At 38.0% G+C, this 25,137-nt stretch overlaps 1 protein-coding gene and 1 pseudogene across 2 annotated transcripts in view; one reads left to right on the forward strand and one right to left on the reverse strand.

The window, feature by feature from the left end:
• The window catches only part of LOC311599438 (proliferating cell nuclear antigen-like), a 38,276-nt pseudogene extending 32,082 nt beyond the window's left edge, over positions 1–6,194 (reverse strand). The window contains exon 1 of the transcript XR_014783632.1: positions 6,047–6,194. The product of XR_014783632.1 is annotated as a proliferating cell nuclear antigen-like (transcript). The remainder of the gene's footprint in view (positions 1–6,046) is intronic.
• Positions 6,195–6,427: 233 nt separating this feature from the next.
• SAMTOR (S-adenosylmethionine sensor upstream of mTORC1) overlaps positions 6,428–25,137 on the forward strand; it is a 51,220-nt gene continuing 32,510 nt past the window's right edge. Inside the window, exons 1-2 of the mRNA XM_084784370.1 lie at positions 6,428–6,718; positions 23,621–23,762. Coding sequence (XP_084640496.1) covers positions 6,562–6,718; positions 23,621–23,762 — 299 coding nt within the window. The 5' untranslated portion in view covers positions 6,428–6,561. The remainder of the gene's footprint in view (positions 6,719–23,620; positions 23,763–25,137) is intronic.

Below are 25,137 nucleotides of genomic sequence, written 5' to 3' on the forward strand. Positions count from 1 at the left end.
GACCAGGGTTTGAGTATAGTCTTAAGAAATGGCACTTTCTCCAAGACCGTTTTGTCCTCCATGTATAATGTTTAATTCCAACAATCTCTATCTCCAGAAATCACCTAAATTAGTACTGGAAGAATTTTAAAAACAATATGTTTCTAACAAATATAAAGTTTCTATTAGATGGGAGAAAGGTACTGATATTTTATTGGCCATAGGGTATATGCCTGCTCAGTATGACACTAAACCTACATGTCACCGTAAATGCTTTTCTCCACCAATTAGAACAGTTATTTCAGTTAGATGGAAAACCTGTTACCATTTCTTTTCTACCATAGCAGATGTACAGCTTTGCTGAGTATTACTAGTTAGGCTAGAGAAAGGTAGGTGCAAACGTTCTTCACAGCATGATCCATGGCCACCTGCCATGACCTGTTAAGAACACCTAGTGTCAGTCTTTCTCAGGATGTATAAACTGAGGCTCAATCTGAATTCATGCAAATTTCAAGTAAAGCTTAACTATCCAATCTACAGTTGTTGAGTTGCTTCAAGAAAGCCAGAAGTCAAAAAACAAAAATATGTTTTTTCAATTTTCTTGGAAAATGACGGCTTATTGTAAATATATTTTATGTTAACCTCAACATTATGACAAACAGCATAAGTACATAAGAAGTAGCATTTTAAAATAGAGATTTTAAAAAGACTCCTCTGAACAATTAGCAAATAGTAGTACTTATATTTTAGTAATGATGCAGAAAAATAAATATCCACTTTCATTGCCAGAAGTGACATAAACTCCTAGACCATGTAGAAAAGGTATATGAAAAGCATATGAGATATGGACATCGGTGCATGCCTTTAATTCCAGCACTGGAGAGGTGGAGGCAGGCAGTTCTCTGTGAATTTTAGGCCAGCTTGGTTTACAAAGCAAGTCCAGGATAGCCAGTGCTACACAGAGAAACCCTATCTTAAAACAAACAAAAAGCTTAAGAGAAATTTGACTGAATGGGGTTTCTGCAATAATATACATAATCAAATAAAAACTACTGAAAGACATTAATCAAATGTAATGTGATTTGTAATGGAGAAAAGTTGAGACAACATAAATATGAAGTAACTAGGGTTAGCTACTAATAAAATAATAAAATAATGGGGGCTGGGCGTGGTGGCGCATGCATTTAATCCCAGCACTTGGGAGGCAGAGGCAGTGAGTTCGAGGCCAGCCTGGTCTACAAAGCGAGTCTAGGACAGCCAAGGCTAACACAGAGAGACCCTGTCTCAAAAACCAAAAAGAAAAAAAAAAGGGTTATTCATACAATAAATTGCCACGTAGCCATTTCAGAAACACCTTCTTCAAAATCAATGCATACAGGCAAAGGAAAAATGTTTAATTTTACTGGTAAAACTTTGAGTAGTTTTTGTCTTTTTTAATCCTTCCTCTAGTTGTCAAATTCCCTTCAATGTTTTTCACCTTTTAACACACTGACTGGTTCTCAATTTTGTGGGTGCTGAGCTTTTGGGGTCTAATGACTCCTTCACAAGGGTCAACTCAGATCCTCAAAAACCACATATTTATTTACATTATGATTAATAACAGCAGAAAATGACAGTTATGAAGTAGCAACTAGAATGATATTATGGTTGGGGGTCACCGTAACATGTGGAACTGTCTTAAAAGAGTGAAGCGTTTGGAAGGTGGAGAACCTCTCTTTTCAAAGGTCTTAAAAATTCATCTTTAATGGTATGAAAGAAGGTTTGAAAAGGCAAATCAAAACAAACAAACAAACGAATCCTGGGTTGAAGAGATGGTTCAGCAGTTACCAGTGTTCACTGCTCTTGCAGAGAACCGAAGTTGAGTTCTCAGCTCCCACATGGTGACTCACAACCACCTGTTCCTAAGTCTAACTCCAGCTGATCCAAGGCATTCTTTTTGCCCCAGAAGGTATGGCATGTGTGTGTGTGTGCGCGCACACACACACACACACACACACACATGCGCACACACACACACGATTAAAAAAAATATACCCTTAGACTTGCTTTGCTAGATGGAAGTGGGAAAAGTTAATATTAAAATACAAATACCTGCCTGGTGGCACTCAGACGAAGGATAGCAGGCTACCAAGAAGAGACTTGATACCCTATGAGCATATAAAGGGGGAGGAGGTCCCCCTCAGTCACAGTCATAGGGGAGGGGAGTAAGGGGAAAATGGGAGAGGAGGGGGATTGGGAGGATACAAGGGATGGGATAATAACTGAGATGTAATATGAATAATTTAATAAAATATATTTAAATAATAATAATAAAATAAACAAAAAACCAACCCCCCAATTAAATTTAATTTAAAAATTAAAAAAAAAAACCCAATATTTAGTACAAATGACATATATCTATCTTTAGTACCAACTACTATATTCCTTTAAAATATTTTCAACTTTATTTGTCTTTCATGTGTGGAAAAAGAGAAAAGCAAATAGTTCAGGCTCTCTTTTCTTCCCAAGTGAAATTTCCCCATTTAAGTCTACGTAACTCTCTGTTTCCTTATTTCTTATAATTTCACTTTATAACTGCAATTAGTTCTGAAATTTCTTTATCTCTATCTGTGTCTGATCGATTTCTTCACTTATTCCTTTTCCTGTGATATGGAAAGCATGTGTAATGCTTTGTTCTTCAGGATCATGTTTTTATTAAATATTTTTATTTTTATATATACATTTATATTATTATACACACATATGTAATAAACTCCCTACATCAAGAAGAACTATGAAACAATAAGGAATTATTTAAATGTTACATTCTTAGTGTTTTGGCTACTTGTATTTGGCAGCCTTGAGGAAAACATCTTCCTATCTTGATGCATCTAAAATTCTGAATGGAAATCATTATCTATCATATGTAGTCACTATCAACTTAAACTATCTATCTAGACCTAAAAACATCTTAGCCCATAAACAACTAAGCTTAATTGTAAAACTAAACTATCTGGTCTTCAACCTTGTAAGAGATTTGAGAAAGAATATAATTGAGTACCAGGGTACAGAGGGCGTGCACGTTAGTAACTTCCCATATGAGAAGATGACAGAGACAGTTTGCTGCCTGAGCAGTTATCCAAAACTCTCTATAATGTTGGGGCATCATCTTCAGCCTTCTGGCCCAATATATCTGACGGACATATTTGTGAAGCAGGAACTGTTGAGGACTTGCTTACCTGTCTTGGCAGAATTTGGCCATTGACTCTGCTGGTATCAAAGCTTGCCCTTTTTTTTTTCTAGGGAGAATATTGTCTGTGGTAGAAATGAGGACATTTTTCCCAGTGGCTTGTTTGCCACATTTGAAGTCAACTCCATAAGGAGGTTCTTTGATGCTCATCATCCTCTTTGAGGTAGGCTAGGGAAGATAGAACAAAAAGTAGATTAGTGAATCTACTCACCTTAATGCCTTGTCATTCACAAGGTTATTTTAAAATCACTGCTAAAGAATTTTGTATATAGATGAAAAGTAAGTTTAATTTTAGATACAGTGGTATAGAATTCAAATGTAAGATTATTCTTCACACACATTATATATATTTCTACTTTAATATGAGGTATTTTCCCCATATAATTCAATTATAATGCAAGGTTTACTTCCAATACTTTTAAGCACTATTGCAGGCTGCTTAGGATAAATAAGTTATACAAGTTAATTGTTAGTCGATCAAATCACAGTCATATCAATTACTTCTCTATTTTTATCATAAGAATATACTTCTTAGGTGCAACAGATAGATGATTCTATAGAAAGATAAGGTAAAATAAATAAGGTCTTCAAAAATCTCAGATAAATACAGAATATGGCATTTAAAATGTTTTTATTATTTTAGAGATTCATTGATGATCTTTTTTCAAGATTTATTGATTTTTTATTATTATTATTATTATTATTATTATTATTATTATTATTATTATTATTATTATTATTATATATTGTTCTGCCTGCACGTATACTTGCATGCCAGAAGAGGGTACCAGATCTCATTATAGATGGTTGTGAGCTACCATATGGTTGCTGGGAATAGAACTCAGGACCTTTGGAAGAACAGGCAGTACACTTAACCTCTGAGCCATCTCTCCAGCCCCTTCAGTATCATCTTAACCCAGGAGGAAACATGGAAAGGTAATTTTTATTCATTTGATTTAATTGTCTTGGAGCTTTTACTGTCTGTTAGCCTAGGTCTAGTCCGGGTAGCTTCTAGCCTCTATATAATCTAATCTAGGCCTAGAATATTTCTAGCTTCTCATATTTACTCCTGAGTAAGATCACTCTTTCTAGTTCTGAGTTCTGGCTGGCTGGTTCAACTCAGCTGTTCTGGCTCAAACTCCTCTCCAAGCTGATTGATTCAAAGTGGTCTCCCTCAAGTTTCTCACTGAATTGTTCTCCTTGGCCTCAAACTATCTCGAGCTATCTGTTCTGATCTTCTGCCTCATTCTCATTCTCTGGGTTATGATGTCTTCACCTGTGTCTAACTTGTTCTCTCTCTGAAACCTGTCTCTGTTCAACTGTCTGATAAAACTGCTACCCGCTCTCCCTGGCCCTTTTAAGTCACCCCTCTTTCCTCTCTGTCCTCCTGAGTGTTGGGCATATCCTATTCTGTCAAATCTTTCTCTGACTCATCACTTTGTCTGCCTCTCAATTAGACATCACTTTCAACTATGGCTATGTCCTTCTACCAACTAACTTTACCTTCATTGTTTGCAATTAAAGGTGTGTGCTAAGGGCGTGTCAGTGTTCCAGTCAAGGTAGCCATGTTGCGACCCCTCCACAGTAGCATGCAATAGTTAATGTATAAACTGACCACATGACCACTCCGCTGTATGGTCCACAGGGAGGCTTGTAGTGTAGATATGAGGGAGAGAACAGACGGAGAAATTTGGAAGAGTCCAGAGGTGAGAAAAGTGTAGCCTGAGAATGGCCAGCAGACCTGACCTGACTAAGCGAAGCAGGAGCTGAGTGGAGAGTCGGAGGAGAAAGGGGTGTTGGGAGAGGGGTGGGGTGAGAGGAAGTCCAAGAGAGGGCAAGAGAGAGGACTAGCATGGTTATAAGGAGCAGGAGAAGCTGAGGGGAGGGAAGCTCCTGAGCTGGAGGAAGTTTGGTGATGGGGCGAGAAGAGCCAAGGAGGGCTATGGACACTACAATGTCTAACAGGTATTTGTGATTCTGAGGGAGCCTGGAGGCCAGCATGAGCTTTTATCCCTTCTACTGACGGCAAAAAAAAAAGGTTCCTTTTTGGATTGGGAAACCAGCTTCACCAGTTCCTGAGGAGTGTGTCTCTTGTCTAACCTCCAGAAATTTGGAGGAAATAGAGTTTCCTTTGGACCTGACAGTTACGTAAGGAGAATGTTACTAACATTACAAAGTCATTGATCTAAAAGTTCCACTGCAACAATGACTATACAATGTCATGTAACCAATCCCTGAGTTGGAGGTAGTGCACAATTAGATACAATTCATTCATTACCTGCTGTGCCGGCTGCATCTCCAGCAGCCAAGGTACCGGGATAGAGCTAATGCAGTCTCCTTTTGGAGAACAGGCTTCCATCTTTCTTAAACATGTCAACAATTACATCCCTTTAATAGTTTTGTATATGAATAAAAGGAGGTAGGAAACGGGGAGCCAATTACTGAACTCTGTACGCACTAGTGGACTAACTCTCCAAGATAATATGAGGGAGACCACCTGAGTCGACTATTCAGTTCTGAGACTACCTACAATCAATGTAGGTTTTCAAGTAACCCCATTGGTAGGATCACTGCATGCCTTTCGGTGTTTACAACTTGGTTGTCTCACATCTCCTATTGTTTTTCCTATTATCCTTCTTTTCCCCATTTCATTGTCTTAAGTCCAGAAGCAGCTTGCCAGACATTATCCATGGTAATCTAGAGAATTAAATCCCGATTTGGTAGCTTGACCTCTCCATGACCCCAAAGAAGGCTCCCAAGTTTGGACTCCTCTTTGAAGTGTAAAATCCTGTGCAGTCAAGTCTTCAAACCGTATCTAGTCGAAGGGGATCTACATACGTGCAACAGGGTGCAGCGGGAACTCAGGTGGACGATCGTGTCCGGTGGCATCACATAACTCACGGTGCCTTGGGAAGTTGGGAGACGTGCCAAACCTGGACCTTACAATGAAGCTCAAACTAAGCAAACTCTGAGGCGCAAGCGCACCCTGCACCACAGCCCTCTCCCCCACCCCCTCCCCTGGCCGCCTAGGCTCCTCCGCACGGCATCCGGGGCGTGGCCTGGCAAGAGGCCCAGCGCTTGCCCCGCCTCCTTCAGCTGCTCCTTTCCAAACAACCCGGCGCTCGGCCGCTGCCCTCCGTCTATTGGCCGATGGGCCTTTCCATTTCCGCCCAGCCCTCCGGAGTCCACCAATCACTTTGCGCTCTTGGGAAGACGCCGCCCCCGAGGCCTTCGCTGGGGCTTCTCGGCCGCCTCCAGCTGCTGCCTCCGCTGCTGCCTCCTCCTTCGCTCCTCCGTCCGGGTAGAGACCGCGGAGCCCGAGGGGCGGCGGCGGCGGCGGCAGCCCTAGCGCTATGGAGCCGGGCCCCGGCGGTCGAGGCGCAGCGCGCGGACAGCGGCCCCCGAGCACCACCGCGCAGCCCCGGGAGCAGGAGCGGAAGCTGGAGCAGGAGAAGCTGTCCGGGGTGGTAAAGAGCGTCCACCGGCGGCTCCGCAAGAAGTACCGCGAAGGTAAACAGGCGGCGGGGGAGGGGAGGCGCATCCCCCGGCTGGGTCAGCTCTTTCCAGCCCCACAGGCCACCATTGACACACACGGGGGCGGCACGTCTGCCCAGGCCGCGACCGACCGGCCGTCCTTTCTGCTACCGGCTCCCGGAGCCCTAATGGGCAATCGCCACCCGCCTAGGCCCTGTCCCCAGCGGTGTGCTGAGACCACTGTCACCGAGCACACACTCGGAGGGAGGGAGGGGTTTTCAGGTAAGATCCCAGGAAGGGGAAATCCACCAAGGAAAGAGACTGGCAGAACCGAGCTGCCCCTCACTCTTCTGCCATGGACCAGCCTGTTGTTCTGCCGGGGCTTGGCAGCAGCCCCCCTCTTCCTCTTCGCTGCTTGGCAAGGCCGTGCGGAGGCCTCCGCTGCCCGAGCTTCCCGAGCTTGCGAAGTCAGCAGGCCCAGCTGAGGATCTCAAGGTGCTGCACCTTAACAGGGGAAAGAGGGGCGGCAGGTAACACCCCTTCGCCGCAGCTCAATCTTCCAGTTTGTGGAGGCGGGCAAGGAAGAGATCTGAGGCAGCTTCTCTGGGATACTGTGCAGTTTTGAGTAGTCTCTAACCACAGAGACTCTCTGAAAGACACGGATGCCATTGAAGCCGGCCATAGGGGCAGCCCCCTCCGTGGAAGCAAGCAGCTTTACTGGCTTGTGCTTATACCAGCAAGTGTCTATAGTTGAATTTTACGAGTTATACTGGCATTTTTGGAAATGCAGGCTCTCTAACAAAGCAACTTTACAGGATTCGGAAGGTGATATTTGTATGAGTCGTCATAGGCTCAGAAGAAAAAATTCTCATAAGTATTAAAATGGGACACTTTTCAGCGGATTTTTGCATTAGCTTAATTGCAAAATGAAAACTCAGCAGCGTTATAGTGTTAGTCTTTTAACTGGTTAATAATTTAGGTTGAAAGAGAAGTTATGACAGTGAAGGAACAAAGACTTGTGAGATCGTGTCACTTTTCAGTTATGCACACTTTTCAATTACTCTGGAAGTTCAAAGTCTTTCTTCCTTTGAGTGTCATTGATGGGTTTTATTTTTAACACTATTCAAAGTTTCTTTCCTTGACAACTTAGTCCTGGCTTTTCATAGAAGCCATTTGATATCCCCAAACATGGTTTACAGCTATTGTTAGGTAGGTACCCATAGAAGAGCCTTGGCAAGCATATTAAGGTATTGAATATTTTTTTCTTAAAATGCTCTAATTCCCACCCGCAATTCAATAAAATGAGTGGTTACCATGGCAACAATTGCATCATTTTTGATAGTCATAAAATGCACTTACATACTGGCACTCTCTGTTGGTTTTTATGTTGTTTGGGGTAATGAGGAAATAAGTGGACCCACTTTTCTTTAATTTATCATGCCATTTTGTACACATTTGAGGCACATCTTCTAGAAGAAAATGACTAGTATGTAATTCAGTTTCTATTCTTAACCCTTTTGTAATAATTTCATTGTTATTCATTATTCACTTATTCATAAGCAAATAGGTTCCACTTAAATTAACACACTGCTAATGTGTCATTTTCTCTTTAAGCTGCTGTTTATGCATGCTCAGTCTCACATGTTTAAACATGTCTTTAAGCCCAAATTCTAACTAGGGGAACACTTGGTTCATAATGAATACTGGTACTTAGAAGTTACCAGAAGTGAAAGCAATACATGTACTTCTGAAGTGAGTCCTCTGATGTACTGCTGCCCAGGTAAAGAAGTCCTGATAGTCTAAGCATTTGAAGGAAGCTATTCTTTAGGCATCTTAATGCTCTGAATTCCACCAACGATCTAGGTTTCTTTAGACTTCGCTCTAGTGATAAATGACACCCCATCCGTGACCTCTCAGAGTAGATGATCCTAATGAGTGTGCCCTTCCCAGTGTTGACCTTTGACATGGGCCTGGTCTCAGATTTTTGAATGCTGTATGAGAAAGTCTGGGTGTGTAACCTAAAGAAATGATTTTGGTGTTTTATTTTGGGGGCACTGTAGTACTGCTGGTCTTTAGACATAAATATACTCTATAAGCTCATAACAGTTTCCTCACCAGGAAATACAGTGAAAATTCTCATTGAGATCTTAGAATGTAAGACTACAAGAAGCCATAATTTCCATTAATGATTCTCAAGCATGGCACATCTTAAATTGTCCCCATTTTATCTCAGATCTACAATGTCTACATCTCATCATTAGGGACAGGAACTATATTAGCCAGAGTTAGTGTATATCCTAAATTAATTCTTTCATTTGTGTAGATGAGTGGATTCAGTCCTAAAAAGATCAAAGTAACTTTCAGGAAGCTGAGGTAGTTCCTCCTTAGTGCTATGAGAAATAACAGAGCACCCCTCCCACCTCTTATCCTAATATTGGTGACATAAATGTTAGAATGTAAGAGAAGGTGGAGACAGCAGTATCATTAAAAGGTGCGCGAGGAGAAAGGGTATCAACCAATGGTATGGGCTGTCTAGGAGTGGTACGTGTTGAATTGGAGCAGTGTGAAGTACAGTTTGTTCTTTTGTTTGTTTTTCAGGGACATACTGGTAATGGATGAAATACATTGGGGCAGAATAAAAAAGGAAACAAAGCAGTTACTGAAAAATAAGAACACAAATCAGGGTAGAGAATGTAGGGTTGAGCCAGGCTAGGTGGCGCATGCCTGTAATCCCAGCACTCTGGTGGCAGAGGCAGGTGGAGGTCTGAGTTGGAGGCCAGCCTGGTCTACAGAGTGAGTTCTGGGACAGCCGAGGGCTGTAACATTGAGAAACCTTGTCTTGGCGGGAAGAGTAGGGACAACAAAAAAGAATGTAAGCTTGAAGCACAGAGTTTTCCTTGCCTTATCTCTGATAGTGGATTGGGAACGCAGCAGAAAGAAAAGCGAAAATGGGACCTTCCTGCTGGGATGGGAAAAGGTTTTTTCCTCCCCTGGTCTAATCTGTCCAACTGGTAAGTGTTGATGGTGATGAGCAGGCTTGACTGGGATACTGGATAGTGTTACAAAGGTGTAGTTATTGCACTCTTAATCACCTTTTCACTCTCCTTCATTTTACTGCCTGCTAATATGCTAACATGTATAAATGAAAAGAGAATTCTGGGTAGCAGTCAGTATTTGAGATAGTACTATGTATCTGAATAAGTTACTAAAAGAAAACATTTCTTAGTGTTGATGATGAGAAGGAATATTTTGATGTCTGGCCACTTGTAGATAAGAGACTTACAGGTTAAGTTTATATGAAGCAAAATATGCTTGCACAAACATTTTTTCTAGCTCTTTTTATACAGAATTTTGAAATTTGATTTCCATAGCAACTTAAAATATTTTAATTCAGTCATAATATGTATAGATAGCTTACTTATAAGAAATAGCTAGGATTGTTATATTCATTAAGAAATGATGATTAAAAAAAGAGAGAAAAAGAAATGGTGATTGGTTTTGATTCTGAAATATTCTTAATACTGGCCTAAGTGCACTTTTTGTGTATATCATGTTTGTAGCTTCGAGTATCGAATGTGGTGTTTCTAATGCATTAGTGTTCATCAATAATCTGTTAATTTTAAAATGATGATTCTTATGTCCCCTCCCCCAGAAAGCAATTCTGTAAGTTGGAAATTAGAACCTATTTAACTGTTTCTTGTCTGCTTCTGATGCAGATGACTGTTGGACCAGTTGGTGGGGTGGGACACTGAGCTAAGGTTGTTTTGTTGTAAAACTAGATAGTTTGATAAAAAGAATGAACCCCTGTTGGGAGCTCTAGTTGTGTTTTCAACTTCATTCCTTGTCTGCCTATATGACACTTCACTTCTATAATAAAATCACTTAGTGGATAGGAGAGAAGTGCCCGTTGGGATAGCTAAGTAAGAGATTGTTCTACACTTAGTACTTTTGCTACAATACTATGGAAAGAGTTATTTATTTTTAAGGTACAATATCCATGTCAGTAGTCTTTAAATTTCCCCTTTAGTAGTTTTAACACATAAATTGATTTCATATGGTAGACTGTCTCTTTCTTACATTTTTTTGGTTGCTTTTTGGTATTTCTATAGTAAAAATAAGCACAGCTATATTGATATCTGTATAACACAAGCAAGTGCTCCACATAGCCCATAGCAGATCCATCTCTTGCAGCATTTATATTAATTTAGAATAATTCAATGCTTGGAAATACCTTTTCTGTCATAGAATGAAAACTGTCACATATAACAGATTAGCCTAAAATCATACTATGCTGTTGAAAGCATCATCTCATATTGCAAACTTTAATAACTGGCAGTGGTATTAAGAAGGACCTATTTTATTATGAAATATTTTTGGAGCTGCCATTTTTATTAGTTCTTGATAATTTCTAAAATCAGTAGGATCCCAACCATCTTCAAGTTGCATAAATAGCAGAGGTGGCATTTATAGCTGTCCTACTTATACACCTCCATGGCAGCATTAAGAATTAGTTTGTTCCTGGATATTATCCCTGACTCCATCCCAGTCCCACCCGTTCATGTATCAGTTTCTAAAATATTCATCTTGAAACTAGGAGTAGTGATACCCCGGAAGTTTAACCATACATTGTTTTCTTGACAATTTAAAATTCAGATTATTAGCTGAGCATAGTGGAACATGCCTTTAATCCCAGCATGTAAGAGAAGTATGAAGATGAAAAAAAAGGTGGTGGACAGCCTGGACTATAATGTGACTCTAGAGAAAATAATAATAACAACAACAACAACAAGTAAATCAGGCAACCCACCTTTATCAAGTACGGTAGTTTATAGTTAGAAATCTTAGGACGTCTTAAGATACTATAAGTAGTCATTTAGGCTAGTTTCTTAGAATGTTTAGCATAGCTGGACTTTCTTGGACCTACCATCTCCCAAATAATGACACAGAGACTTATTATTAAAAGCTTAGGCAGTATAGCTGGGCAGACTCTCAGCTAGCCTGTACAAATTAACCCTGACATTCCTGGCCTGCGTTCTGCCATGTGGCCCGGTCCCTCTCATTCATCACAGCACCTGTTCCTTCCACCTCCATGCACACTGGCAAATCCCCCCATGTCTCATTCTTCTCCCAGGGGCCCTCTCTCTGCCTTGAAGTCCCTCCTTTCCTCTCCTGCTTAGCTATTGACCACCAGATCTTTATTCAGCCAGTCAAACTGTAAGGGAGAAAGACTGTTCACACAGTATGACGCTAGTGCTGAGCCATAAGAATAATAGTACCAAAGACCAGACAGAACTCAGTTATCTACCAGTACAAAATTAACAATTGAATATACAGAGGCATCTTCACCCAGCACACAAAAGGATTACCCCAACAGTTTAGCCCAGACTCTGTATAAATAAGTGCTTGTCTTTGTGCATACCACAGTTGGTGTGTGGATTACTTATTTCTTTCCCACTAAGCTTAGTTCTTTCAGTAGAGCGCTCTTTGCCTGACTAGACCTAACACCGTCCCTCATGTACCCTGAGGAGTCACAAAAGAAGCTAATATGATGAGGCCCTTTTTAGTGATCCAAGTTATTCTGAACATCCCTCTTCTTATATTCTTAAAACTACAAGTATTGGCGAGCACAGGTGCTGTAACATTCGATAAACTGCGCTGAACCAGCTTTGCTTTACTGTATGTAGTAAATTCTATTCTTCCTCTTACCTGCTACTCTGTTCTACTTACCCGCTGGTTCTTCGTATTACTTAGTACAATTTTTAAAAATATTTTTAAGCCTATAAAACTTAGAGATATTTTAATGGATGTAATATCTATGTTTATATTAAAGTATGGTAATGTTTATATATTTATGAGTTAACAGAAACATTTTTGGCCCTAATATTTTTTTCTTAAATTTTGGAGGCTAAATTAGTGATATTTAAAAAATATAATATCTGAGAACTACTGGTGTACTTCTTTCTGGTGCATCAAATGCAGCTTTCTTTACTCATGTCCATCATAGGGGAAGTTGTACATTGTTAATCTCATTCCTATACAGATGTGTCTGAACATCGCCAGTTCCCAGTTGTGTAGCAATTCCTGTTTACATAAATTAAATTCAGGAAGCTCCTTATATGTCCTTTTATTTGCATAGTACAAGAACCAAGAGATCTCTGTAGTCATGTGTGTGTACATAAAGTGTTTTACACAAAGGAGAAACAAGTAACATGGTCCTGACCTTTTTATACTGTCTCCCTTACTACAGGTAATCAAAGACTTTTGTATTTTGGATGAAGTTTCCTAATGATAAATGTTTCTTATAAAAGGCTCATAAATATTTGCTATGAGCAAACTTGTGCCTGTAGATATTAAGGTAAATTCATGTGCTGTTTGCTGTTTAAGTCTAACTTGAGTCCACTTTGTCCCAAGCTTCATGGCGTTCTCTGTTGTTTCAGTGGGGCTTGACTCTACAACCTTGCTACATAGGCTCTGGTTTTTGAGCTATGAATGTACAGTGGATTTAATTGTAAAGTGTTACGGTAAATGACCAGTTCACACTCTAGATTCATTAAATGAAATGTCTGGTAGTTACAATGTGCATTGAGAATTGGCCACCAGAGATGAGAACAACTGCCAGAAAATGAACAGATAATGCAGTTACAGAGGTTAAATAGCAGCATTTGACTGACAAAAGCCCATTTGTTTGTGGTGTGTGTAGTCATTGTAATTTGTCTGGTTTGGCCCTTTGTTCATGTCAATGAATGTTCATAAATTTAAAAGTCACGAAGAAATGCAAGGTGACACAGTGATTAGAACATGTTTTCTCCTCCCAGTCATCAGCCTCATTTCTTTATGTTCTAAGCAATAGGATTTAAAAGTTTTTGGACTTGTCTTGGAAATCAGGTCTCCTACAGATAAAGCACCTGTGGCCACATTTGGCCATATGCCTAAGTCACAACCACAAAATCATGAGTAATTTCTAAAAGTTTAAGACATGTAATGTCCCAAAGTGTTTGTTTTCAAGAATTTGACCTTGAAGTTAAGGATCTATATTCCTGACCTATAGATTAATAATCACCATGGTACAGTTTTAATTTTATAGCCTTTGCTATGGTCATTGCACATCACTTCTAAAGCTTAAGTTTATTCAGGTATGTAGTTCATACACAGTAGACTCCTTCCATTTAATGTATGGAACTTCATGAATGTTAATAGTTTTATCCACCTGTGAAATCATTGCCACAAACTATTAAAATATTTCTATCACTTCATCCCTCCCAGCATTCTCTTTGCACTTGTGACATCACTGCCACAAAATGTTAAACATTTACATTCTTCCCAGAATTCCCTTTACCAGCTTTCTATCTCTCTCTTTTCACTGCCCCATTTAGGTTCTGTTGTTATGAGTTACCTTTCAGAGTTTTATATTTTTAGAATAATATAAATATATATTTGAATCATGGCTTTTAAAAACCAGTAGTATATCATGATTACAGGCTAAACTTTCAAGAATTGTAACATTATATTTTGATGTATAAATAGTAAATAAACCCCCATATAATCCCAGATTGTCGGCACTAAACACATACATAAGAGCAACACTAAATAGATTCAATAGTGTGTGTGTACGCATGTGCATGTGTGATACATATATTTATTATATATAAATTAATTAAAGAGAGGTCATGGTAAGAAATTGTATAAGTTTTAGGTATATACCTGGCTATTTTGATTAAAATATGCCTTATGTAATCATTCCTCAGTCAATCTAACATCTCTCTCAGAAGAGTAATTTTGTGTATATATGACCACACAAAGATTATATACTTTACTAATGTATATAATCTAATATAGTTACCATACTGTATAGTAGATCTCTAGAGCTTATTCATTTTGTAACTTAATTTTTACCCTTTTACTAATAACTGTGTCTTCATCTTTTCCTCCCGCTTCCTCAAACCTCTGATGAGCACACACTACTTTGTATTTCTTTAAGCTCTCTTGCTTTAGATTCCACATGTAAGTGATCTGTGATGTATATCCTTCTGTGGCTGGTATATTTCATGTAGAATAATGACCTCCAACTTCATTCACATTGCCAAAAGTGGCAATATTTCCTTTTGCAAGTTGAATGATGCTTTGTTTTATATATATATATATATATATATATATATATATATATATATATAGTAATTCTTTAGTTTATTATCCATTGATGGACACTTAGGGTTTTCCCCCCCTGTATCTTGTGACTACTACCATAGTGAACATGAGATTACAAAATGCCTTTTATATATGGATTTTGTTTTTCATATACAGAAAGAGGAGGGAGGGGGCAAAAGGTTTGGGATGTTTTAAGGAACCTCTATATTGTTTTCCATAATGGCTGTACTATATGCTAAGCACATAGTACAGAGGCTCTTTTTTCTCCACACATAGTCATTGACTTTTTTTTTCTACTAGCCTTCACATTGTGGCTTTAATTAGCATTTACCAGATTTCGAGTGATGACGACCATCTTTGCATGTACCTGGTAATTCCTTTATGTCTGGTTTGGAAAAAAATGGCTTAGTTCCTTTACCCACTTAAAAAAAATGGTATAATTTTATATTGAATTTTATGAGTCCTTATATATTCTATATTAATCCCTTACCATTTGAGATTTATATAGTCTTGTCATAAATGAGTCATAGAGTTATACTCACTAAATTTCAGACATTTGCTTTATATTTATACCCTTTAAGAATGAGAATGAAGATAGTTACTGAGAAAAATAATATCATTTTTAATTAGGTGATCCAGAATATATAATGCACTGATTCACATTCCTTGGCCCTAAGAAACTTGATAATTTAGTGGTTTTACTCAGATTATTTTTCCTTAAGCTTAAAGATTTTTCAGAAAGAACTGTGAATTATCAAAGAATCAATTGATGTGACTCCACTTCCACTTTCAATAAGGCAAAGAGAGAATAAAGTTTTAATGAGCTTCAGAGTGACATTTCACACACATGCAAAAGACTGCGGATGTAGTATTCTAAACTTCTTAAGATTATTTTTTAAATTAAGAACAGTGTCAGTTTTTGAAATATTCAGCCTTTAGTTGAGTCACTGCTGATGATGGCTTGTAGACTGAATTTTAACTGAACAACTAGTTTGCTTGTAATTTTATAGCAGATCTTTACTCTGTTTTTAAATATAGAGAACACTTAATTATTTTGCCTCTCTCATCTGGGCACATGGTTAATTTCTGTAACTTGTGTAAGTTTTCAATCAAAAGTAGTTTTTCCTTTTCACTTTATACTTTTGGGGGGTGGATCACAACTGATTGTTGTTTCTTTGTTTTTTGAGACAGGGTTTTTCTGTGTAGCCCTGGCTGTCCTGGATCTTTTTCTGTAGACCAGCCTGGGCTTGAACTCACAAAGACCCCCCTGCCTCTGCTTCCCTGAGTGCTGGGATTAGAGGGGTGCACCACCACGTATGGCTTACAACTGTTTCTAATAGGTAACATATGAGTGAATGACAAAGGTCTAAAAGGAGGCAGACGCAATATACTTTGTGCTCATTATGAGATAGTCAAATGAGAGGCAGATAAACGTTCTCAAAAATATGAATTCATTTATGTTGCAAAGGAAAGAAATGTGCTATGCCAGGTAGTAGGAGAAGGGTTAATTTGTGAAGGAAGGATAGCATCAACTACACAGTGCAACTGCGTTTAGAACATAATTGCTCATGAGAGAATAAAGTCAGGGCAGAATGGAAAATTCCATAACTTACTTAGCTGTAGCTGATTTTTCCAAAGATATTTGGAAGGTAATAGCAAATTAATGTTGAGTTATTAAAAGTACAGCTTTTTAGTTTTTCAAGACAAGGTTTCTCTGTGTAGCATTACAGGTTTATGCCACCACACCTGGCAAAAATAGTTCTGTTTTAAAATTAATATATTCACTGTTTGGTCAGTCTTAGTTGGCATTATCTTTTTTTTTTTTTTTTTAAATATAGGCAGTATACTTTTCTGTTCTTTAAGTTGAGACAAATGTTTTGTTTGTAAAGGTGAATTTAGTTGAAAATAATGCTGTTTATATTGCAGTAGGACTCAGATTCAGAATAATTGGCTCATCAATTTCTATATTGAACTTGATTTGTAATGTCATCACTCATGTTTAAGATTGTAAATTAGTGCCTAATTAATGTTTATTTTTTGTTTTTTAAAGTGGGTTTTAAGAAATGTAAACAAAGAGAAAACAAAAAGTAGAAGAAATGGTATTGTAAACTTTACTCTAAAATATTGGAAGATAATCATATGCCTATTTAAAACTTTGTAGTTGAAGGGGCTGGAAAGATTGCTCAGAGGTTAAGAGCACTGGCTGTTCTTCCAAAGGTCCTGAGTTCAATTCCCAGCAAGCACATGGGGGCCCATAACCATCTATAATGAGATCTTGTGCCCTTTTCTGGCGGGCAGGCATACATGCAGGCAGAATACTGTATAAATATTAAGTAAATCTGAGAAACAAAACAGTGTAGTTGAACAAGTTATTGTTAGTGATTCTTTAAGCTTATTCTTTTTGTTTGATCATTAAATATGTTTGTGTGTTAATGATGGTTTCTAAAAGTAATTTTTGTATTCTTTGTAATAGGAAAGGTAAAGTTGTATATTTGGATATGTTCATGCTTTGTCTCTTTAAAGCACATCAAGTTTTTCTAGGATGCCTGTAGGGGGTGAATTTAAAAAGAAAGGTGCCAGGGATATGACTTGGTAGTACAGTGCTTGTCTAAGCATGTATAAAGTCCTAGGTACACTCCCCAAAACTACATAAAATTGATCATGGTGCCACATTCTTGTAATCCCAGCACTGGTACTAGAAGAGGAGGATCAGACATTCAGTTCATCCAAGTTCCAGGACAATCTCAGATACATGAGACCCTTTAAACCCTCATTGATTGAAGAAGCTCCTTTTCACAGCATATGGTTATTAATAAAGAGACCTACAGCTGATCAGTGTACAAATAATGAGAGACTGATGGGGGTTTCCCTCCAAATAGGCCATCTGTATCGCACTTCCTTCCCCCAAGGCTCAGAGATCATCATAGGAGAGGAAGCCAGAAAGACTGTAAGAGCTAGAGGTGGTGAATATCTGCAATGAAACAGTGTTTGCCAGACACAGCAGTGCTGTCACACACATATTCACCATAGCATGGACGGCATGCATGAGACCTGCACAATACAAGCCATCTCCAGTCCAGTCTCACCATGGCTGGAGGAGTGGGTAGCTCATGAACTTTCACCCCTACCTTAGGAGCTATTGGCATCAGTGGCTGTTGAGTGAGGGAGAAACCAGTTTCTTAGAGATGCCTGAGACAATCCATGTTGCTGTAGACGGCCCTATACCGATGATCATACATACTAAGTAGACTCAATTGTAGAGGACTTTTAATCCAGCAGTGTGGCTGGTTTGTCAAGGGGTCACATCCAAAGACCTAGTCTGTGTGACCTGGATGGAATCCAGACATGCCACATACCTTTAATCTCTCTGGCTAGAATACACAGCTTTAACCCCTCTGGAATATAGACATGCCTTACTACATACCTTTAATCCCAAACAATGAAATCTAATCGAGGGACAAAGTGATGATTCAGAGAAAGATTTGACAAAATAGGATACGCCCAGCTCTCACAAGAAAAGCACAGGAAAGAGGGGAATTAAGAGAGTATAATGAGAGACAGTTCAGTTGAGTTAAGGTCAGTCAGTTGACAGTCAGTGGGGAGTTAGTTACGAGGCAGTGCAAGGCAGTTCAATTAGTTTAGTTGCATGCAGTTGAGTTTGGTGCAGTTCAGTTCAATGAGTGCAGTGCAGTGGAGTTGAGTTCGTGCAGAAGTAGTTGAAGTCAGAGAATAAGAAAGAACCAGAAGATTAGAACGAATTGCTAGAGTTAGTTTCAGGCCAAACAGAGCAATTCAGTGTGGAGCTAAGAGAAGCCAGTTTGGAACAGTCAAAAGGAGAGGAGTTTGAGCCAGAACAGCTGAGTTGAACAAGCCAGCCAGAGTTCAGAAAAAGCTAGAAAGGATGAGCTTACTCAGCAGTAAGTCTCTGAGATAACAATTACATATGGTGAATAAAAGTTACATTCAATGGATTTTTTAAAAAAGAGCACATGAAGTTGAGATAGAAAAGTGGTGGTGGAAGGATACTAAAAGAATTGAGGGGAGAGAATAATGGGTGAAATTGATAAGTTATACGTGTATGAGATGTTCCAACAATAGGAATTAATAAACAAAAATAAATAGGTTATTAATCATGGTGGTTTTGAGTCATTCACAAATGCCATTATATTGAATTAAATCTTAATGGTTTAATTAGCTCACTGACAGCTTTGAGCCTGAATACTTAAACATTTGTTATACTATAGTGAACATTAATTTTGAGCAGATCTTAAGAAATTATAGTTTCTGATTTGTCTTTTGATAATGAAAGTATTATCATTTATTTTATACATGTTGAATGCATGTGTGTGCATATATACAAGCAGGTGTACACCTCAAGTGTACCCATGTGGAGGCTTAGGATAAAGGTAGGTGTCTTCCTTAGTGCTTTCCACTGTAATTTTTTTTTTTCCAAGACCAGGTTTCTCTGTGTAGCCTTGGCTGTCCTGGACTTGCTTTGTAGGCCAGGCTGGCCTGAAACTCACAGTGATCTGCCTGCCTCTGCCTCCCTGAGTCTTGAGATTAAATTTCCACTGTGCTTTTTAAGAGCCCAGCTCTCTGACTGATCCTTGAGCTCACTGATTGTCTAGACTAGCTGGCCAGTGAGCATTCAGAACTCTCCTCCTGTTTACCAAACACTAGCACTGGGTTATAGGCAGGCACACCTGAGCCTTTCTTTTGAATGGGCACTGAGAAGCAAGTGTGTCCATTGAGCCATTTGCAGCCTCCATATTACTGTAATCTTTGAGAGTAGATTTATATTTTATCTCACAGTTACATGTGGGTGAAGCCTGGGTGAGTTCATGGTAGGGGAACATTCAGGAGCTTGCTTACATCTCAGTGGGAGCCAGGAAGCAGACTGTATTGTTCTTTTAAATAAAATAGAAGCTACAGTTGTACTTAACCGAATAAACAAGTCACTGCCAAAAATCCTTACAATCGACTTTTAATACATGTTTTATGGTAACAGTTTGGGTATGCAGAAGAAATTTAAATATATATACTGGGCATTTGATAACTTTTTTCTAATGGGGGGGTGCTTTCAGAACACACATTGTATTATACTTAAGTATTAGTTAAATTCAATATTTTGCATACTATAAAAGCAGAATACTATGAAAATTTTTTCTCTTTATTTAAAATAGTGCCTTTAATAAGGTTTCAGGCATATATCCAAAAGTGACATTTTTCTCATAATTATATGTAAACTATTTTTCCCATTGTTTTTAATCATTAAGAATAAGATAAGTGTTTGTAGGATTAGGACTTGAATTAAAAGTTGTGATTCAGGATACATTATAAGGGACATAAGAGAATATTTTAGGTTCACATTTGTTTGTTACAGCTTCACTCACACTTGATTTATATGTTTTGCACTCCCCTCTGTCTAACTTCTTGTTTGTTAACATCATTATTTCATGTAGCATTTAACAGTATTTTTCTCCCTGTGGCTGGAGAGATGGCTCAGCAATAAAGAGAAGTTCCTGCTCTTCAGAGAGTCCGTATTTGGGTCTTGACCTTACTTAAGGTGGCTCACAAGGGCCTATAAACTCCAGCTCAGTTGCTCTGACACCTCCTTCTATTGGCCTTCGTGGGCACCTACCTGAACACATGTGGCATATTTTTTTTAAAAAAATCATTTTTAGCAAATATGGTTTAAGAATAAAAAATACAAAATTCCATTATTCTTAAGTATATAATTAAGTGTAACTTAATACGTGACTGTGCTTACCAGTCACATATTAGCTTTCAGTGTGAGCACACTTGAGAGAGTCTATAAACACTACTAATGTTAAAATATTAAATTGTTTGCCATTGATGTCAGCTAAATATAGAAACAAACAAACAAGTCCTTTAAAATGTCAGATAAGCAGACAGTGAACCTCAAAACTACACGAAAAGCACTATTTAAAGACAATTTTGTTGAATGAAGAAATACACAGGTGTTCTAAAAAGTTGTAGGGAATTAAGTTTCTCTATAGCTATAATTGTCTTTGTATCTTTTAGCTCACAGTTAATTATGGAGTAAATCAAGTTTCAGAATCTAAAATGACATGGTAAGGACACTAAAAAGTTTTATTAGAGGGCAGTGGTGCCTCATAACCACATGTTGTTCTCAGCCGTAATGGACAAATGCTGAGCTCAGTCACCATCTGGGCAAGTGTTCTACTTTGTATGTGTACTGTTTTTCTGTTACCTTTCTACTCTCGGTGGATATGTCCCTAGTAAGTGCGTAGTAAAGTCCAAGGTTTTTAACATCCCCAGTTAATGGGAAATAGGATAATTAATGCTCAAGCTTCCTGCACTTTAGATGCCCTTTAAATCTAGTAGCACTGTGGATGTGCTGTCCTCACTAGCAGTCGCACTAACATACCACTGTACTGTGTGCCAGCTTTTTCTCCCACTTTGTTTTTTGTTGTTGTTTTGTTTTGTGTTTTTCTTTTCCCATACGCTTAACTGCTGTGGTTTAGGACTATCTTGCAAATAAAGCACAAGTATTCAAATCTTTATGTTTTACCTATAATTGTAGAGTCTAAATCAAGTCTTACAGGAATGAAATCCATTTTCAGTGCATGCAAGTTCTTAGAAATACATTTGATAATAGAATTATTTAACTGACTCAGATTTATAAACACATGTAATTCAAGTATTTCTGTATAATGTATGTGTTATATAGGGTGGTAAAACAAGTTCAATGAGCCTTCTAAAGTCTAAGATGTAGAGCTCAAATAATAAAACACTTTAAAAAAAGCTCTACTATACCTTATTGAATCATATAGTAAAAGTCTGATTCAGGAACAGTAGTGTTGAATCCTCTTAAGTGTGTGAAAGGATCACTAATCAGATCACTCCTTTGTAGGCCTTTATTCTGTCTATAGTCTTAATAAGTCACTGCATCTGGTAGATGTTGCTAAGAAAGGAATTGTTAAGAATTTAGAAAACTATTGTTTGCTTTTTAGGAGGAAAATTACATTAACTTGATGTATAACAAATGGAGAGCCCAGTCCCTTCACAAATATTAGTGACTATTGAAAATATTAGTGCATTAAGGGAATAACATCCTCTTATCCTTAGGCAAACTTTTATTTACCTTAAAATTGAAATCAGTGTTCAGTATATGAATGATTAATACCATAATCATTTAACTGAACAGTGTGTGTGTGTGTATGTGTGTGTGTGTGTGTGTGTGTGTGTGTGTGTGTATACCTTACTTGCCTTCACGGACATAGACAAAACTAAAGGGGTAATAAGTACTGGCTTTCAAGTCAATACTTACTAGTCTGTGGAACTAAAATAGTCAATAAAGAGAACTATTTGGCTGTTTTCCAAATTTAAGTAAATGTGTTGATTGTTAAATTTGAACTATTTTCATTCCTTTTCTGTTACAGAAAATAGAGAAACTTAATCTTGCTTGGAAAAAGAGTTTTAATATAACTAACTCCACAGTTGGCTATTTCTTGTGTACGCTTATTCTGTTACTACATAAATACCTAGATTTAGACATGGTGCACGAGAACTCAGTTCCTCTGTGTAAAGACGGCAAAGGAAGGCACTCAGATCATTTCAGTTCTTTACCCTGTTGTGCTAATGAAATCATTTAGCCAAATAATTTTCAACCATTATCAGTCTTCATGGTGATATTTGAAATTTCATCTTAAATGTGATAATGACTGATTTAAAAATTAAAAAGTAATAGTTGGATAGTAACCTGTATGTGTGTGTGTGTGTTGTATATGTGCCTGTGCATATGTGGGTCATAGAGGGCAGCCTTGAGTGTCCTTCCTCCAGTGCTATCCACCCTGTGTTTTTTGTTTTGGAGTTGAGGTCTATCCCTACTCTGGAACTGACCAACTGGACCAGGTTGGCTTGCCAACCATGATCAGTAAGGCAGAAAAGACCACCTGTCCGAACCTCCACCCTCACCCCGCCCTCAGCTCTTAGATTACAGTCTTTGACTAGCACACCAGGGTTGTTTCTGTGGCTTCTGGCAATGAAATTTCAAGTCCTTGTGCTTGCAAAGCAAACATTTTATCAAATGAAGCATGTCCCTCTACTCACTTGCTTATTTATACTTTCTATTCAGAACATTAACAAAAGCTCAAAATGTTGGAGAGGCTGTAGCATGCTTTGTTCCACGCACAGGAATCGGGGTGGGGTAGGGGTTTAGAATTTTTAAAGATATAAAATACCCAGACTATGTAAAAAAAAAGACAGGTGTTTGTGTTCTTCTTTCTTTTCCAAGATTGTATAAAGCAAGGATAATGTGAAAATGAATGCTTGAATGTCCAGCCGTGGTTATACCCTACCAACATTGATGTGCTTTATGATTTAATGGCTCCTATATGTATATCTCTGTGTGTGTGCATGCACATGCATGCATACAATTAGTGATGTTCAGTTTTACAAGTCTATTTAAAAAAATAAATTTGATTGTTGTAAAACAGTGTTTAAAATTTCATTAAGTTGCTGGGTGGTGGTGGCACAAACCTTTAATCCCAGCACTTGGGAGGCAGAGCCAGGAGGATCTTTGTGAGTTCAAGATCAGCTTGGTCTATAGGGCAAGTTCTAGGACAGCCAGAGCTATTACACTGAGAAACCCCACTTCAAAAAACAAACAAACAACAACAAAACTTAATTAAGTTTTAATTCATGATTTTTGTATACTTACTTTATAAACTACTTTTATTTTTCTAAAATTAGCTCACATGTGTTTTTAAATAAAGTTAACTCAGTTCATCTTTTCTTTGCATACAGTGGGAGATTTTGATAAGATCTGGCGAGAACACTGTGAAGATGCGGAAACACTTTGTGAATATGCTGTTGCAATGAAAAACTTGGCAGATAATCACTGGGCAAAAACTTGTGAAGGTGAAGGTCGCATTGAATGGTGTTGTAGGTGAGTGTTTACAAACTGGCACTGTTGGTTTCCAATTCTTAAACTTAAATGTAAAATAATGTATAGTTTCTATACCACAATGGGAAGTATACATACATATTTCAAGTGATTTATAAATCTCTTTACGATCTTCTTTTTCTTTGTGTCTCTCTTGGTCTAGGTTTTCAGTTTTCTTTTCTTAATGGAAATGATTTTCTCTTTAACATTCTTGATTTTGTCCAAATTGTTTACAAAATATAACTTTAAATCCTGTAAACAATATATTTAAAGTACAAGGATATTTGACTCACCTATAATAGAAATACTTCTTTAGATAATAAATTTTGGACTCACGTAAAAGCTCAGTAAACTTAAAAGCATGTTAACAGTTTCAAAATCCTCAGTTTCTGATGTGTGATTTTGGGTTATATCAGCATTTATGTTGACTTTGGGTGCTTTCTCATGATACAGTTTCCGATGTTGAAATCAGAAAATGAAGTTCTAGTGCTATGAGTGCTATCAATGTGATTGAATTACAAGCTCTTTCTATGTTGTCCCAGAAGTACAGCGCTGTTTTGTTTTGTGTAAACTATAAATTTGTGGGAGCTTCCCTCTTGCTCTTTTTTCAATTAGATTTTCCCTGTGTATATTCAGTTTTCTTAAACAGTTATTGTTTGCATGTATATGTGCGTGTGCATGCACGTGTGCATGCGTGTGCGTGTGCGTGTGCGTGTGTGTGTGTGTGTGTTTGCATGCACGTGCAGGCCTGAAGAACCCAGAAGAGGGTGCTGGGTCTATTGAAGCAAAATTTGTAAGTAGTTGTAGTTACTCTGACGTACACGGGAAATAGAAACTGAGCTCAGGTGCTCCAGAAGAGCAGACTTAACTGCACTGCAGCCGTCTCTCTCTAGCCTCCACCCCATTAACATTTTTTTATCTTGTTAAAACTAGGTTGTTTTTTACAATATATTCTGATTATAGTTTCCTCACTCCCAACTGTTCCATATTTTGCCCACCTTCTCACCCACCCAGCCCCAGCCCAATTAATTCAAAGATTGCATTAATAATATTTTTGAAATTGTATTCTTTGTTCTTTTAAAACATTTGTTTTTATTAGGAACAATGTAATTCATTCTTATGGAAAGACATTTTAATCAATTTAACCACAACAAGTATATGATTTCTACCCTGTTTTAATCCCTCCTTTGTTGAAGGTTAATGGTGCTCCATTATTTATTATGTAATATATTGTTTCTTTCTTTTTTATGAAAAAAAAAGATATTTTGATCATTTTTTTTCTTTGCTCAACTACTCCCAGATCTTTCCCACTTTCCTATCCTCCAAATATCATGTTCTGTATCTCTCTCTCAAAGATACAATGAAGATAAAAATAAAC

Source organism: Acomys minous (assembly GCF_964271855.1).
Source record: "Acomys minous genome assembly, chromosome: 6".
In the NCBI taxonomy this organism is placed as follows: Eukaryota; Metazoa; Chordata; class Mammalia; order Rodentia; family Muridae; genus Acomys; species Acomys minous.